The 18,031-nt window shown below is 40.5% G+C and overlaps 2 protein-coding genes across 2 annotated transcripts; one reads left to right on the forward strand and one right to left on the reverse strand.

The window, feature by feature from the left end:
* Window positions 1–4,399: 4,399 nt before the first annotated feature.
* oxld1 (oxidoreductase-like domain containing 1) lies at window positions 4,400–6,954 on the reverse strand. The gene is made up of 2 exons (XM_015356023.2): window positions 6,762–6,954; window positions 4,400–6,179 (listed from the first exon to the last, which is right to left on the reverse strand). The coding sequence occupies exons 1-2, from the start codon at window positions 6,810–6,812 to the stop codon at window positions 5,751–5,753; spliced, it is 480 nt and encodes a 159-aa protein (XP_015211509.1). The 5' UTR covers window positions 6,813–6,954; the 3' UTR covers window positions 4,400–5,750.
* A 112-nt stretch (window positions 6,955–7,066) lies between these two features.
* On the forward strand, window positions 7,067–11,035 carry ccdc137 (coiled-coil domain containing 137). The gene is made up of 6 exons (XM_015355941.2): window positions 7,067–7,238; window positions 7,531–7,658; window positions 7,886–8,099; window positions 8,185–8,267; window positions 8,503–8,582; window positions 9,523–11,035. The coding sequence occupies exons 1-6, from the start codon at window positions 7,174–7,176 to the stop codon at window positions 9,721–9,723; spliced, it is 771 nt and encodes a 256-aa protein (XP_015211427.2). The 5' UTR covers window positions 7,067–7,173; the 3' UTR covers window positions 9,724–11,035.
* Window positions 11,036–18,031: the final 6,996 nt, after the last annotated feature.

Raw genomic sequence — 18,031 nt, forward strand, 5'->3', positions numbered from 1 at the left:
CAACACTAAGTGTAATGAAAAAGATTACTGTTATTGCTCTTTGGGGTATATAGGACAGTTTCTTATTTCTTCCGTACAATTTGTTTTTATCTTAACATTACATGACCCGTATGTTTTCTGGAATTAATTGAATTATTTATGACGCATATGACTTTGTTCTGTGCAATACTAATACAAATACAGTATATCATTTTAATTTTATTAACATGTTACATTTACCGATCCTTAACCTCTTCTGTTCATTCCTATTTCATCACAGACATGAAGAAATCTGGAGGTCACCACCTCGATACGGCTGTGGAATCAACAGCCCCTGTTAGTTGCCCCAGGCTACTGGGGGCTGGAGTTAGCCATTTCTGCTAGTGCTTTCAGGGCAGATGTCAGAAGGTCTCAATCAATAACTGCACTCAATTACAGGGGATAAATCCATTCACACAAACTGAGATGGATTAGTGAAGAACAAGCCAGACTGCCAATGATTGCACTACAGATGGGTAGCCAATGATTGCACTACAGATGGGTAGACTGGATGAGAAAATTCCCCCCAGGGCAGCAGACAGATTTTAATGCTTGGAGCTAATGTTTTCGTAAAATGCATTTCTTCCAGAGAAAGAATACTAGGATATGGGTGACATATAGAGCACCCAGTGAACATCTAATCATGGGGGAGAACATGCAGGCACCTTACAGAAACACACCCCAAATCCAGGACCCAAGAGCTCACTGCCACACCAACCTCAGCCAGGTCGTGTTACAGGTAATTGAAAAATTAAATCCTGAAAAGGAAGAAACGAATGTTGTAGGTAACATGTTAGGCAATAGCGGCAGGATATCTTCAACAAAACTCTAGTCATGTAGTGTTTCTGATCGGATACAACTAAATAAGACCCCCATGGTACCTTGAACTTTAACTTCACTGAGCTTGGAGCAAATGGATCATTCCCCCTGTCAGCAGGTGATGATCGAAACTAGAAAAACCTCTCAAAAACTGCATAAAGGCAGCCCATTACATCACTGGCCTGCAGTGATTAACAGACAGATAACAGGGAGGACTCAGCACACGTGCAAGGTAGAGAGACACAGTGACACGTGAATCCTTATACCGCTTTCACCTTGCTGAGCTCATTCTCCTTCTGAATACTGTCAAGCGTTCGCTAAGGTCAGTTTGAATACAGTAAAACATCTGACCTAAGTTTAGGTTGTTGATTTTGCATGGGACAAGAACCAGAAAAACATAAGGCAACAGATACACGGACCCATTCATTTTGTGTTGTCATCTCAGCTGCTCTCCACTGCTTAGTAGCCAAAGAAGCTCTTCTGCGGTATTCTTCAACATTGCAACTTGCTTTTGAACAGCCTTTTCAGTGTTTTTTTTTAGTAGCTATTTATGCAATGTTCTTAATTGCACAATATAGAAAGGGAAAGGACAAGCTTCTAAAATCATGTTCTGCAGGACACAACCCAGCAATGTCTTGAATAGAGTTGAATATTTGCTGTCATTAGGAATGAGCTACATTTAGTGGATGTGTTACTTTACTGCCAAATATGGGAAACCACTAAGAATATCTTGTCAGGCTTATATTCGGGTTACCTGAATATGTCAAGAAATTGAATTAAAGAAAAACATGTAACTATTTTTTATAGAAAGTGTACCATAGCTCTTTCAATAACCTAAATATAAATATATTCAGTATTACTGTGTGCTTATAGAATATATAAAACTACTTAATGCAGAGCTACAGTATTTAACATATAAGAAGGTATGGTCATGTCAGAAATCTGCAGCAACAACAGAAGTTTTATAAGTCTAAAAAAGATCATACAAAATTCACTCAAAACTTGAAACAAGTTAATCTGAATTCTGTAAAAATTGCCTTTTTTTAAACTTGTGAAGGCATGAGAGACAATCTCTTCTGTCTCTGCAATCACACTTAAGGCCGCTTCTTCAACCGGTCACTAAACGCCTGCCTCATCTTTAATTCCAGTCACCTAGATCAGATAAGAAGTGAGTCGTGTGATGCAAATAACACCTAATCACTGCTGATATTATGACGCTGGCTTTCATTTTCCATGCTGACTCACCACAGTTTCTGCCAGGGTCACCACCATCAGGGTCACAATGAAGGAGCGCCGTCTTTTCAAAGGGAGCACATCATCACTGATCTGCTCCTTCAACGCTGTCTGCCTTTGTGGGATAATTCAGGCTCAGTTTAGTTGATAAACATTTCTAAGAGCAGGGGTTTCAAACTATTTATATAGTGATAGCACATCGCTCATTTCTCTTTTCTTAATTCATGCAATTATTTCCTTATGTAAGATTTCATTTTAATGTACAGGTGACGGTTTAAAATAAGCTGTTGGCTTACCAACACAATTTCTGCAAGACTGTGGAACTTGGACAGTCGTGTACAGTTCACCCAGTGAATTAGGCAATTGGACAAATAAAAAAGCTGAAATTTTGGCTTGGACAAAAACTGAAAGACACAGCAGCCCCAAGAAACAGATTTACACACTATTTTAGAACATTGGAAACAGGATTTTTTCAACATTACGTTGATCTCCCTCTGTCCAATGACGGCCCCAATGCCTAGAAGAGGAGGTTGCACTTTAAATTGCCCTAAGCTTCCCAGTCCATGGGTTCTAAACCTTTACTTCAACCTGCATCCCTCTGGTTCCCAGAATCTGTTCTCGCTCCCCTCATTAATAACACTGAAGTAGGAGGTCAGTTCTTTAAACTTAAGATATACAGAATCTTAACTACTGAATTAAAGAGAGATAATTATATATTTATTTTAATTGTAAAATAAAAAATATATAGGAAAAATAACACTTTACCTTAAAATACTGTACCTAGGTTTGATTAAAAACACAGTAGTTGTGCTTATACACCTGTGCTTAATTTGTGTTTATAATGATTCACCTTCTAAAAACATCTGGCCTGTCTCACATCCCCAGAAGGGGCATCTCACACCCCCAAGGGGAGTGTGCACTCCAGGTTAAGAACCACTGCTCTAGTCTATACAGCCATAATCAGATTGAAACTCAGTGTCTATTATCTTAACTCATTGCCAGAACCAGACTGAATAGTTTATGAATGCATTTGTATTTTGTGCTTTTCCATTCAACATAGAATACACTTTACCCCCTTTTGTTAAAGGAATGCAAAACTGACAAGGTTATCAAATCTTAACAAGATCTCTCAATCATGGCATACTGTTGATTTAATACTAGATGGACTGCTCCTATAAGATGGCACAATGGCTTAGTGGGTGACAACACTGCTTTGCAGCTCCAGTAGCCTGGGCTTGATTCTGGTCAGGTGTTTTTACCTGTATGGAGTCCTAAGGTTTTCCCTGTATCTGTGTGGGTTTATTGTTTTGTGTTCTGATTTCCTGGTTTCCTCTTGAAAGCATGCTGGGTACAGTAGCTTATTTACATTGTCCATTGCAGTTGGAAAAAAAGCTGGACACTCCACTGCTTTTCTCCACCCTGTCAGGAGTAGATATTTGTGAACTATAGGACGGAATGACACAAAGTAAGATAAGATAAGATCACTTTATCAGCCATATACAATTTCTTGTATTAGGAATTATCTTTTCGCATACCCCAACTTGCTCTCCATGAGACACAGAGACAGGGGAGTCAGAGATCGCAGGGTCAGCCATTTATAAAGTGCCCCTGGAGCAGTTGGGGTTAAGGGCCCAACGGAGTAGGATTCCTCTTACGGCCGCAGGATACAAACCGGCAACCTTCCAGCCACAGGTGCAGATCCTTAGCCACAAAGCCACTGCACCGCTCCAAACAGTAACAGCTGCATCCTGACAATCAAACTGCAGCTCTAGTCTTGTGCAGGGACAGCTAACTCCGGTTTTCAAATGTCAAGGTTGTGCCTGGTTTTTAGTTTCAGAGCTCACTATTGGTGTATTAAGTCAAATAAGTCAAATTATCAAAAATATTTTTTTCAGGTCTAAATCACTTAGAAGACTACTTAAAAAAACAGGTAATTATTTTTTGTTCATCCCTCTGCATGAATAATAAGCTTTAATTGGCAGCACCCACAATATGTAAAACTAATGTAGCTATTCTAATCTAAGTGATGGCAAACATTTAGTATTAAATGCTTTGTGTGAAGACGCATCTTAATAGGATTACAGGATTTGTGTGACTCTGCAGGCTATAATTAATTCTTAATAATAAGTATCCAATGGGAAAGAGTAATTTGACAGATGCTTTTCAGAAATATTGCATTGATGAGGGTCTAATGCAGGAAATGATTTTCAAACATGCCAGATAAATGAATGCTTAATTCCTGTGACGTTATTAGCAAAACGAAGAACTTAAAGGATGAGTGCAGCACAAAGCTATAGAAAACAATACCACAATATATCAATTATGTTCATTTTTAAGCAAATTAGTATTTAATTCAAACACTGCTGACCCGCTGTAAAGACATTATGATGAAAATACATTCATATTTATTCATTCTTGGGACTCAAATATTGTAGTGGTCAGAATATTCTACAGTGAGTTTGACTATAAAAATGTGTGTCTTATTTAAAAATGTACCTTCATACATAACATAGAATTCTTGTCAATGTAGCTTTTACTCACAGACAGATCCAATTTAATACTCAGTACATTCATTTACAATATTGGTATACCGCAGACTCTCACTGGGTCTCTCTTGAGAACAGGTGTAACATTTTTAAATGTGCCAGCTAAGACACTACCTAGTGGTTATCTGACACAAATACAACGTCTTTGTGTCAAATTAACTTCATCCCACTCATTCTAACTACATTCTACACAATGGTTTTGCTATTAAAATCCTAAAAGTTGCACAGGAACAGCTAACCTTCAAACTACTTTCTTATTAGCGTATTCTAATTTTTCTTCAGGATGTTTTCAGAAATTACATTAGTATGCATTAAATTATTGCATTTTCTAATTCACTCTTGATTGTTAAATACATAAAATCAGTAGAACTAAATAAATAATTTAAAATACTGAGATGAGATGTCTAAATTCGGAAGTATGGCAGATGCTGTTAGAATTCATGCACTTTAGATTTCAACAGGCTGTCACTCCTGTGCAAGAAATGAAAACCATCATGTTTTAAAGATGGGAAGAATAAAATGCAGCCTTATGCATGAGTTCTGATGTTACATTACTAGTGTGCTTTACACATCTGCCCTTCTTATCAAGGGTGTGGGCACCTCAGGGAGGCAGGTTACACCCACTGCCCTACCCCTGTTCAGGACACTGTGAACCCTGAGTCCATCTCAGAAAAAAAATAATCAATAGGCACTGCATTACAGTATATTGATCAGATAGTGTGAAGAACGCCAGGGCTTGCTCTGTAGAGCAAAAAAATAAATAGGTAATATAAACTTCACAGATTGGTGAGATACTGGAGGTACTTAGTTGGTTGGTTGGTAAATGGTTGACACATAATGAGGTAAATCATGAGGACATTTTGCAACTCAGACAGTTCTGACAAACTTGATTGTCTCAGCTCTCCCCATTGGGATGAGACGCAGAAGGTCCCGTGAAGGTATCCCACCCAAGATCCCACTCATTGTACTCAAGCTGATGCTCCACCAATCTGAACAGTACCAGACCGAGATCTCGCTCCGCCAGGAGTGACAGAGCTAAAACCGTCAGCTGGCGACGCCTACAGTCCAGCCATTCTATTAAGCTCCGAGCAATAACACTCTTTTGGAAAGAGATCGTGTGCACCGTCTGGGAAATTAGGTTTTCTTCAGCAGCCTGATCTCCATTTTCAGGAAGGTCTTCATGTTCTCGTCCTGGACGTGCTCCTCGATGGCGGCCAGGGCCTTCTCCCCGCCGTCGCGGTAGTACTCCAGCAGCTCCTGGGCATGAGCGATCCACACGCAGCTCGGGCACCCACTCATGCAGCAGTACGTGGGAGGGAGGGGAGGGCCCTGTGGCTCTGGATTTCCCCGCCCCTCCTTGGTTGCCGGGCTACCGCGCCCAGGGGGCGTGCCAGTCTGAGTGAATCTGGCGGAGTTCCCAACGTGTTCGGAGTCTGGGTGGGTGGAGAGGCCCCTGTGCCTCCGATAGAGGAGGGCTAAGTGAGCCGCACCCGGCTGCCGTAGGGGAGGCCATGGACACACAGTGCCAGTCGTCATCTGCCTCAGAGCTTCCTGCACCTCCACCTGAAAGCAAGTAAAAAAAAAGATCTTAAAGAAAGTCATCTTTAAGATTTCAGACTTTTCCTACTCACCGACAGTAATCTTTAACACTCCTCCAATGCTACACTATATAGGATCTGTCAACAGTCACGGAAAACAGGACTTCAGTTCTAGGGCATCCATAGGACAACGTTCCCACTCCTTAATACTCATCCTGCCAATAAATACATAAAACACACTCATAAATCAAATAAAAACTTACCTGTTTATCTGCCCATCACAATTTAATTGTTATGACTTATTTTTCGTAAATCAATTTTATAGATTCATTATTATAGAATAATTATTCATTCACTCCTTACCATAAAACTGTACTTCATTTCACTTCCGTGCACGTAAAGCACGGATCTCAGCCTTCCCGAGATAGACTGAATCACACACACACACGCACCTACAGTGAATGGGACTACAAATTGTCCTGTAATGAAAAGTTCAATAATCCCGCTGTATTGCACTGTCTTTCGGAGGTCCATAAAGGGTAATGGGCTGATTACAAAAACTCATCCACGGACGAACTCTATCGCCTGTCCCCAGTTTTGCGCTTACCTTCCGAAGAGCAGACGCTAGACCTTTGATCTTAAAATATATCCAGCGCATTATCTTACTTAATAGAACATGAACATATTTTCGTCAATAATTTTCTGTTACAATTTAACATTTCGTCTTTATATTCTAGTTCTCTTCCAGTAGTACCTCGCCCATTTAGGTCTTCTAGGTGACTGTGAAACCAAAACAAAGGCGGGCCAACACATTGACATTTAACCAATAGCAGCTCGACTTGCAGGATGCTTCGGCGAATAGGAAAGTCGGAAAACAAGCGATGGGCGGAGACACTCTGAGGTTAGAGGTGAGAGGTTAAAGTGTTAGTGTTTCCGTGTTGTTTTTTTTGCCATGTGTTAGTCAGGCGGTTTTGCTGTATAATTTTAAGTACCTTTATACGTTGACCGTAAAACAGAGTATGGCAAAACACAGAAAGAATAAAGCTGTCGATCCACAAGGCTCCAGGAAGGAACAACCCCAGCGGTACGTTCTGGCTGTTACGATCTTTTTATTCTGCAAAGAGTATGAGCTACGGATCTTAACCTGTTAAATGTTCGTGATACTGTATGTAGTTTATAAGGATCTGAAATCGGCGCTTTGCCACGCATTCGTTCTATAAAAGGGTAGTTAAGTCTTTTTCTGGAAAACTGTAAGCACTGGTCAATTTCTCTCAAATAGTGGTGTGTTATAATACGGTGGCTGACTGCATGCAATGTTTATACTGTACCCCCCATTGAAACGATGGGTCTCCAATGTGGTTCGTGTTGCCCTGCAGCAAAAAGCAGAAAAGAGAACCCAGGTCCGGGAATGAGGATGACCTCGACCATATCCCCTACCGGCTCCGAGAAATCATGAAGAGCAAAGAGAAAATGAACACACGGATCGTTAAAAAGAAGAAAAAAGGTAGAAACCTCGAACGACACTAATAATACATTTTCCTCCCGGACTGAAGACCGAGTTTCGGTTTTAGTTTTAAATGACAGAAATTATCTTTGGGCATAACTGAACTGGACGGGGCTTCGAAAAGGTGCATACCATCTCCACATCTGTTTCAAAGGCTTGCGTTCAATGATCTGAAGTGTCTGAGCAAGTCTTTAATTTTTTTTCCCTCTGGCATGGTACTGGTATAGACTCCAAGCCACGCCAGGCAGCAGACTCACTTCAAGACCTAACGGACATCCCCGTACCGAAGTTCCGCAGGGGAAAGTGGGAGTCCGAGAGCTCGTATTTGAGACGCATGGATCAGGAGACCCATCATGTAATGTTTCTCACCAAGAACCAGATAGAGCGCCACCCGGAGACGGATGAGCCTTCAGAAAGGCAGAAGTCGGAAAAGAAAAAAGAGTAAGCGTATCCGAGCCGAGACCTGTGCTTTCCTCCATGAATGTTACATGTTTTCTGGAGAAAAAAAAATCTTTCGTCTTCTCAGGTTTGACAAGATCCGTCTGAAAAGGTTACTGAAGAAGAAGGAAGAAAAGCGAGAACAGAAAAGGGAGGAGGAGAAGTTTACAGGTTTGTGTAGAAATCGTGCGTCCCCGAGTGTTATAATTAATAATAATAATTGCTTACACTTATATAGCGCTTTTCTGGACACTCCACTCAAAGCGCTTTACAGGTAATGGGGTCTCCCCTCCACCACCACCAATGTGCAGCATCCACCTGTTGACGCTGTCTGGGTCTCTGCAGCTTTTGGAAGGGCCTGAGATTGATATGCTGTGTTATTTTGGTCTTTTTCTCTTCTCCCCAGATAAAGTGGAATTTGGTGAAGTTGCCATGGAACCCCCTTCCCTCACAGCAAAGCCAAAGAAGGCACCGAACAAGGCCAAGGTAAGGTGTAGAGATGGGAAGATGGGACAGCAGTGTATCCAAGAAAAAAAGAACAGGTTTGTCAGAGCTCTAAATTCTGATGCCAGGGATGCTCAGTTCCAGTCCTCAGAGGGTTCTGCCCAGCAAGTTTTATAGTTTTTGGTCAATCTCCAGCTACTTACGAACAACAAAAGGCTTTAGCCTGTCTTATTAAGCAAGTAATGATTTGAATTGGGTTGAGGTGGAGAGAAAGACGGAAACCCTCTGTCCTCCAGGCAGCCGTGTGCTAAGCACTTTCGACTGTAAGTTGAGCTGTCCAGTTCTGGTCCACAGAGGCTGGTGTGTCTGTGGATTTTTATTACAAAATAGTTTTAAAATGAGCTCAGACATCTGGTTCCTGAAACAACGGCTCCCCCCAGCTCCTCAGGTGCAGATCTTGAGAACCTGCACACTGGCCTTCTGGTACCAGGGTTGAGGTGTTTCAGTGATGGCATTCCCCAGGATTTCTAACGGCATTCCAGCTGTTGTGGACATGTACACATGCCGTCAGGTGTGTGGGCTGTGTGCGTTAGTCTTGGAATGTGCCAGGTCGAATCCAACTGTACACACTACAGAAGCAATTTATTGAATCTCTTACATGGTGTGGATTTACATTTGCATTAACTTTGTTATGAATAATGAATTTCCTGTAATAATTTATCCAGAATGTGGAATGAGAGCTTCTAAGTAGAATGCATTCCTAATTATGAGACTACAGTCCCATGATACATTTGGCACTGCAAGCATAAAATCAGACTACTTCATTTTTGCTTTTTCGGAGTGAAATATCTTGGCTGGCATTAGCCTCCCTAACTCTCACATGGGGAGCTATGATCTTGCTATTCTGTTCCAAATGCAGCCTTTCTGAAAGGCTGTTTGGCCCATCTTGAGAGTCTCGGCAGTTCCATGTTTTGTGTTGCAGGGTGGAATGAAGGGCCTGTTGCTGAGTCATTTGCTTGGATCATCCCCCGTCTCTACTGCCAAGCCTTCCATGGCACGACAGAGGATAATGCTGGAAGAGAGGGAGCGCGTGGTGCAGGCGTATCGCCACCTGAAGACCCTGAAACAGGAGAGGCAGGGCTCCAGTTCCACCAGTCTGGACAGACTACAAAACCCACACTGAGCTTGGCAAGGGAGGACTGAAGTCCTTCACACTGATTGTTATCTATGCTTAAATCAGGGAACCTCTGTGCCTTGACTCGGAAAAGGCTCTCTGGAGTGCCCTCAGGTGGACATAAGCTGTAATGACACATGGATGGGTCAGTAGAAGCAGTTCAAGATACTGTAGATTCCTGTGAGTCTTCAACCACATCACAGACCAAACGCTTTCAAATTATCGTAAAAGCCGATGCTGCAAAGAAGTTGTTTTTTTTTGTTTGGATTTTGAGAATTTTATATGTCAATATCAAAATTCGTTGGTACACGCTTTTCTCATTTTACAACTGTAATTTCTGACAGACTCAAACATGTATTTTTGTGTTAAGATCAAGTTGTAAAAATGTTTGTGTATCCTGATGTTTTTCCCCAACAAACTAAAACTTGGTAGGATTGGTATCAGTGGTTGCAGTTGTATTTCAGGAGTTCTTGAATAATTAATTCCAGTAATTTCTCCTAGTGCGTTTAAGGCTTTCCTGTCCAACTTTTCTGCACTTTTTTTCAGTGAATAAAATGAATAATGGAGACAAGTATTCAAGTCCATATTGTTCTGCGGTTATATTTAGAATTTACAATTCTTGTTTATGACATACCCACCCAGTTCGGCATTGTCAATAGCATCATTCTGTCTCGGCTCACACGCCAACCCCTGTCCCCACACATGGAGAAGAGGAAGTGCAAAAGGGCTCTGTGACCCACTTCCCCCGTCTCCACACGGCGCACAACATGCAGGAGGCCCAGGGCTGACTGGGAGAGAGGCACGCCCTCACCTGCACCCTCATAAGATTGCAGCTGCACAGGAAGCCGCAGTGATCCCGGCTCCACTGGGGGCTGTGCAAGCCCTGGCCACCTGATCCTGCTGCGCTTGTGCTGGAGCACAGCTTGAAGGATCCAATTCAGAGTCAGCAAGTGTATTTTTAAAATACACCATATCCAGACTTCAGCGTGTTGTTTTTTAAGTCTCATCTGAGTACACCAGTCATCTCTTTCCTGGTAATTGCCAAAACAAAGGAAAATATCCACCATCTTATTTGGGGTTTGCAATGAATTTGGGAAGTGTACAGTCAGGAAGCTGATGATGGCCTTCGTTGACTGTGAAGATTTTGGAATCTTGTCATGGCTCATACTCACCACCAGGTGGCTGTGGGGGACTAGTTTTCAAGATGACTAAATTTCGTACCTTAACATTTGCTCCTGGGAATGTCTGCCTGTTGACCTTGTACCCATTTTAAAATGTTATTGCTGTTAAAAAATCAGATAAACACTGACACGACCTTTTATCATGTCTATGAGTTCTTTGTGTACGTATTCAAATGGGGAGAGAAAAGGTCTTTAGGCTCAGAGTTTGCATGAGACTGTGGTAAAATACCACTGAGTTGCCACATTTGAATATGGGGCCTGCTCGGTAGAGGTACTGGTGGGGTGATCTGTATTTCTTGAAGCCGATGCTGTCGCTGAGACCGGTGAGCTTGGGCCATAAAGTCGGAGGCTTATTTGCCAAGTCCCACAAGGATTGGGTAGGGCAGTGAGGTGAGGAAAAAGGTGCTTTTCTTTTTTAGGATGTGAAAATTCCATCTAGACTAACGCAGAACATATGAAAAAGAAAAGTGCAGTTGCTTGGCTACAAGCATTTGCATTTGATTTTGTATTTTAAAGAAACTCTGATTGCAGTAATGTGCAAAATTAACAATCTTATGGGGAGGGGGAAATGTTCCACCGGTATCCATTAATGTATAACTCCTAAAATTGATGCATTACTGCATTTACTACAGCATCTTTAATTCATATTTAGAGAATGTGCGTTCAGATCCTCCAATGACAGCTTCTGAGTTTGGTCCTCCTGAAGAAGTTTTTAATTTGAGATTGCTGCTAGGAAACATGTAGTAGTGGTACACATCCCAGTTTCCAGCTAAGCTCAGTGGGGTTTATGCACACTTGTCATTTTGTACTGCTGTTTGGACGAGTTCATTGGCTCAAGGTATAGAAATGTATTTTACATTTATCAAACTTGCAAAATAATTTCTACATGTGTGATTCTTAGCTTTTTTTTAGAAAAAGCTGCAGAGGTGGTGTGAATTGTGCCTCACAGACACCTATGAAATAAGATGACGGACTCGTGCACACACTCCTGCGTGGTCTATCTGTTTCAGTGTGTTGCCCAACTGCAGAAGACTCAATGCAGTGTGAGTAGAAAATGGCAATCGAGGAGCTGTTGCAATCTATTCTGCTGTAGTGCTCGGAAGCATGTTTCCTTTTTGGATTTTAGAAGAAGGGAGACTTTCTTGGAGGCCATATGCATTAGATGGCACCCTTGCAATATAACTTTCTCAAGCAGTTTTGTCTATGAAAACAAAAATATCCTGAATAGAAAAGTTAATTGGATTGGCTGGTGGACTGTATACTGATAAGAACCTGATTTATTTATGTGTTCTATTGCCTTTAGAGTTTTGTCATAGTGGGCCAGTTGTGCAGGATTATCGTGTACACTGGGCTAACCGAGCCCTTCTGCAATTCCAAGCAAAGATGGCCAGGCCAGGCAAGGTGTGATCAATCTATCCTTGGCCCTCAGGATATGGCCCGCTCTTGTGTGCGTGTGTTGTAGGGGGGCGGGAGGTGGTGGTTGGTTGCCCTGGTGATGCTCCTGCATGAATCCCAGCTCCCTTATGCTGGGCCTGTTGCCAGGTACTTGTCTGGCAGAGAGGCCTTAGTGAGTCCTCTAGCCACTGTCTGTCTCAAGCTAAGGGCTTCGGACTGGAAGACTGGGACTTTCAGGATTTAGCATCAGTTATCCCTGTTTTCTTTGGTTTGCTTTAAATATTCTGAACAATCTTCTTTTTCATTCTAGTTATTGTTTCTGTTTTGAATCCCTTTTAGTTCAGACAGCAGAGTGACAAAGGAAACATCTAGATCTGCATGTTGTCAGTAAATGTTGATCTGCTGATGTTCTGTTTTTTTTTCTTCAAAACAATTCGTGGAAAGCTATTGTCCTTTCTAGGGATACTTCCTGTCACCTCCTGTGTTTCCTAATCTAGATGTAGCTTCCTTAAACTAACATCTGTTTTCAAGAGACACAAGATTTCAACCTAAAAACACTGCAAAGCAAAATCCACCCCTTTCCATTACCAAGAATAACATTGTTTGCTGCTTAGAAATGTAAGAACATGAGACAGGTAGCACCAAAGAGAAGGACATTGTTTGCTTTATTATCCAACCACTTCTTAAATGTAAATGTTTTCAAGGAATCTTCCTAAGAGGAAGAAAGTGCAAGAAAGCTATTCAGACCATCTTTGCCATTTTGCGAGATCTGGCAGCAGGGCTGGTTAGCCAGACCTACTTACCACTCTTTGTGTAAAGCAGTACAGTACATCCTGCTTTAATTTCCAAATTCTTATCCTCCCTAGTACAGGTGTTAAAAGTGAGTGCTGTTCACTTTTGCTATGGATTTGGACATCCATATTTCCAAAGAAAGCCAGGGCTCACTTCTGATTGCATTCCAATCAAGTGGCAGTTTGTACAGACAGGTTTCTGTTCTTTAATGTAGATAGAATGAGATGTCCTGAAGTTCAATTAAACTAAGTCAACAAGCAAGTTTGTGTCTTGTATTATTTAAAGGCAGGTAGATATACGTGATTAATGGAAATGTCTACCACTTGATTAACAGGTGTTATCTTTTTACTTCACTTACAAATTAATGTGCAGGATTCATGTCTATAGGGTAATGTGCCCCAGCTTGATAAAGCCTGACCCCTTCAGTGGTGCATGAAAGACCAGCAGGGCCTGACTTGTGTATAGGCCATTTCCATGGCGACAGTGAAGTTTTTTTTCTCCTAAAACACTGCATTTCTTTTCCAGTGGTTGTGTGTGCATTAATGTGGGGGGCATGGGAAAGAACAGGGAGATTAATTGTAACGACTTAAGAAAGGTCCATTACAATTCTGTGTGTGTAAAAAAATGCATAACTATGATGTTATCTGTTAGGGGACGGTAATGTAAAGATCCATTGTTACACCAAATCATTTGTTATTCTTTTATAAAATATAGCCATATTAGAGATGTGTTAATGTAACTAACTGTTCAACAAACAATTACAGTAAGAATACAAATATAATATAAAAATATATATCTTAACTATTTGGACTGGTATCCCATCCAGAGGGTATCCCGCCTTGTACCTGTAGCTTGCTGGGATAGGCAATAGGCTCTGGCTCCCCTTCAAACCTGTACTGGACAAAGCAGATTAGAAGGTGGTGGATGGATATTTGTTAGCTGTGAAAACTGCTTTCATTATCATGTCATTAATCTAAATAAAATCACTCTCAACAAAGCACACCATATTTGGATTAGGGATTAGCTAATGACATGCCAGTACTAGTTCCTATGCCCAGGGAAGTACAGTACAAGTGTCATGCCTGGTTGAGTAATGTTTCTCTGGACCATGGAATGTCCATGGTTCAGAGACATTGTCACTGGAATGTAGCAGTGGAACACAACATTATTATGTCTTCATCTTAATAAGTAGAGTATGTTTGCTGAGTGACTTCATCTATGTATGGTACTTTGAGGCTGTTTGTTGCCTTTTGTGTTACTGTGTACATTTTGTTTCGTGAATATTTACACAACCTATTGAGAGACTGGTAGCTAGGCGTGGATGTCAGGCAAATAAGAAAAGGCTTTATGATGCTATACAGTACATCACTGTATAATTCTGGAGGTCTGTGTAAATCACTGATATTTCACAAGACAGCCCTTATCAATGGGTGTGCTTTGTTGCTCTGAGTTTGAAGGTTTACTGCTTTTTGTTTGATTTCAGGCCTGCCATTGAAAGGTGGGTGAATCAGTAAGACAGGATGTAAGATCATTGTACTGCCCATCCCTGTTATTTTCATAGCTATTGTCCAAAGGAAGGTCATTTAATGCTTTATTGACTATTGTTTTTATTACAAAATACAGATAGCTTTTCTTGCACAGTGTAAACTGACAATACACAACTCTCTTCCCAGGCCTGAAATGATTACAGTATATAGGTAAAAAGATGAATTTGTCATCATCACAAGACAGATACAGATTTTAAACAGATATATCAGTAGTTTTGTGATCTGCCTTTAAGAGAAAATCTTTTGGACCTATGTGGCATTGTAAGTCCTGCTTGTAAGCCAGTGTCTGTGGGATAGGATACTACTTGGGGTTATGTTTGTATACCATCTTTATTCCTGAAATATTTGAGGAACATCAATTTCAGCTGCCCAATAACGAAAGAATCAAGGCCAACATGATAGTAAATTATTTACAGCTATGAATTTATCATTGAAGAATTTTCAGGTCATAGAAACATATTTATCCATTCTCATGCTTTTGTCATACATTGTATGAAATTAATTGTGTTATCAGTATATTGTACAGAATAATCCAAAATCTTAGATTTTGCCTTTCGATGAACTAGTGACTTCCTATAAATACTGATAGGCGGCAGCTGTTTCCAAAGTTCCTATAAACAAAAAGAAATGGCATTTTTCTCTTTTTTTACCCTAAAAGTAATATTAATGAAGATAATAAACTACGGTAGAGTTAAAAAACTAAAGCTTACAAAAAGATTTCCCGAAAAAAAATGATTTTGGGATATTTCAGTTCATAATCGTCCCAGTGGCTTAAAGGAATTAGCACTGAAAAACTGAAATTGTATTAATTGCACAGGAGCACTACAAAGAGACTATAATTCCTCAGGGGAACAGTCTTTTCTCCACCTGGATGAATATGTTTAGACATTGCTGTAAAATGTTCTCATGTCTGCTAGTGCTCCAGTGAGACCTTGCAAGGTCAAAGATGGCTTCAGTAATGTCTTGCACAGCAAACAGCAGAGAGACTGGTGCTGATTTTCAGAAGGCACTTCTGGACTCCATTTCAACTGCAGCATCTCAGGTTTCCTCCTTTCCCTTTTATGGCCATCCTGTAACCTTGGTAACCAAAAACCTTATTTTGCTTCAGTCCCCATACAGCCTTTTTCCTCCTGTAAACACTACAGATGGAAATGTCAAAGGACACATGCAAAATCAAAATGGCACAATCCAAAACCCGGCTTTGAGGTAACAGTGGCTCCGCAGCTGACATGACAAGTTTCTCCATTTTACTGACTGAAGCCAAACAGTTTTACAATTGAAAAATAAACTTTGAGAATGAAGTTATGTTGTCCAGATATTTAACTTAGTGTTTTATTTAACGTTGTGTGTATCTCCTCACATTTGAGGTTTTGAATGATTTGGGGGTGTTCTCTCTTAAACATTCCTTGTTGAATGTGCTTTCTTATTTTGCTTTGTTTAGTGTGCAAACAGTTCACAGAAACAGTTTCTAGTAACACGACTACTTCACTGGACTTGAATTGAGAAATCACCAATTTACAGCATTTAACCCCATCAGGTTTTATGATCATTTACCTGTACATCTTTGCTGAAGTGGACTGTTTTCATGTGTACAGGTTCTTGAGGCACACTACCTGAAACAGGATCTTTTACAGCATACAGTATTTACAGTACCATGTCCTCTTGGTTCCAATATATCAATTTGCTGTACATTATTTCTTATTTTGGCTTCTGTTGTGTATTACATATGTGGTACTAGTACCCACAACAATCCATCATAATCACATTTAAGAACTTGAGCAAAACGTGAGCAGCAACTGGATAAAGAAAATATTAACTTAAAGCAAATTTTACAGTGCAGGAAATGGACATCTTTAGTGAAATTCGAGTCTTGTATCTTAAGAAACACTACAAATGAGAGGAGACCATTGTGCCCATTTTGTAGTTCGTCACACGTTGAGCTGAAGATCTCTTCCAGCCTGTTCTTGAATGAAGCCAGGGTTTTGGCTTCAACAACATGGATAACGTGTTCCATACTCCCACAATTCTTTACATGAATAAGTGTCTCCTGTTGTTAATTGTAAATACAGCTCAGTGTAGTTTCTGTTCATGATCCCTTGTTTATTTGTAGGCATTGATAGTGAAGAATTTTACTTGGTAAAATGTGTCAATGCCTTAGAAGAGTCAGCAATCCACAGAGGAAATCTGATATTATCATACAGTTAAACCTATAGATTTGCATTAGGATTTTATCAGCCTGTTTTAGCAAAATAATGCAGTTGTCCAACTGGAAAAGCATATCCAATGCCAAACAAAGGGCATCTTTTCTGTCATGCGTCAAAGAGAAAAGAAACTGAAAGCTTCTAAAACAAATACAGAAACTGCAGATTCTGTTCCAAGTACTTGTTTTACAAAAACATGTATCTTCAAAGTGTTTATTGAATACTAAGTTTAATAAAGCTGTTTTTTTCCAGCTTTAGAGAAAGACTTGTTTTCTGCTTTCATTTTTGTTTTTAGTTATTTGTTTAGCAAATAGAGAGACGGTTCTTGTTCAATACTCTGACAGAGTAATGAAACTCTTTCAAAGGTGCTATGACCCTACAGTATGTAATTTCACAACCATGTACTGTATGTTTTCAGTTTGTTCAATCTGTCTTGGTATAGGTTGATATTGCAGCAGTTATATCACTCCTTCAAGATAAAAATACATTTTGTTTCAATGTCTGTTTCATAGGAGAATAAAAAAAGACTATATTGGGCATGCTGACGTAAGTCCTGGAGTTTTGAAAATGAGAAATTTGTGGAGTTAAACATGGAAAATTGTAACATAGGCTCTGTGCTCTCTATGGTTCTGCATCTCTTGTTAGACCCTGGAATGGTACAAACGCAATCCATGCATTTCTCCAGTGGTTACAAAAAGCAGTGGATTTCGGGGTCTCTACCAGGTCACTGTTGTGTGTTGTTTTCCTAGTTTGAGTCTGTGGTCTCAGGACATGAGGCTCATTCTCGGTTTACAGTCCCAGCTGTATCAACACCCTGAATCAACACTTTTTGCCTGTGAGGTACAGTAGCTGTGTCTCAAAGTGTATGACTGTTAAATTTAAACAGCTCATAGATCAGCAGTGCTTTCTTGTTACAAGTAGCACTCCCTTTTCACATTATTTTGTCTCAAAACACAGATTCGATACTTCTGCAAAAGACACACAGTTTCATTTTTACCTCCATCAGAAACATATGTCTGTATATAATCCATCCACTCTCTTAACTGCTTTATCCAATGCAGGGCTGTGGGGGAGCCAGAGCCTATGACAGCAAGCAAAGTGAGCAAGGTAGGATACACCCAGGACAGGATACCAGTCCATCACAGGCACAGGCAAACACACTTACACACTTACACCTGGGCCGGTTTTCACAGCAGCTCAT

The sequence above is a fragment of the Lepisosteus oculatus genome, chromosome 9, assembly GCF_040954835.1.
Source record: "Lepisosteus oculatus isolate fLepOcu1 chromosome 9, fLepOcu1.hap2, whole genome shotgun sequence".
Taxonomy (NCBI): Eukaryota; Metazoa; Chordata; class Actinopteri; order Semionotiformes; family Lepisosteidae; genus Lepisosteus; species Lepisosteus oculatus.

What these genes read in the sequence shown, in the direction of transcription:
- oxld1 (XM_015356023.2), bottom strand. Translation starts at nt 6,812, where the DNA reads ATGCGCTGGATATATTTTAAGATCAAAGGTCTAGCGTCTGCTCTTCGG. An exon ending in TAGCGTCTGCTCTTCGGAAG is followed by an intron (nt 6,180 to 6,761) that starts GTAAGCGCAAAA and finishes ACTTGCTTTCAG; the next exon opens with GTGGAGGTGCAGGAAGCTCT.
- ccdc137 (XM_015355941.2), top strand. Translation starts at nt 7,174, where the DNA reads ATGGCAAAACACAGAAAGAATAAAGCTGTCGATCCACAAGGCTCCAGG. An exon ending in CGTTAAAAAGAAGAAAAAAG is followed by an intron (nt 7,659 to 7,885) that starts GTAGAAACCTCG and finishes GTACTGGTATAG; the next exon opens with ACTCCAAGCCACGCCAGGCA. An exon ending in AAGTCGGAAAAGAAAAAAGA is followed by an intron (nt 8,100 to 8,184) that starts GTAAGCGTATCC and finishes TCGTCTTCTCAG; the next exon opens with GTTTGACAAGATCCGTCTGA.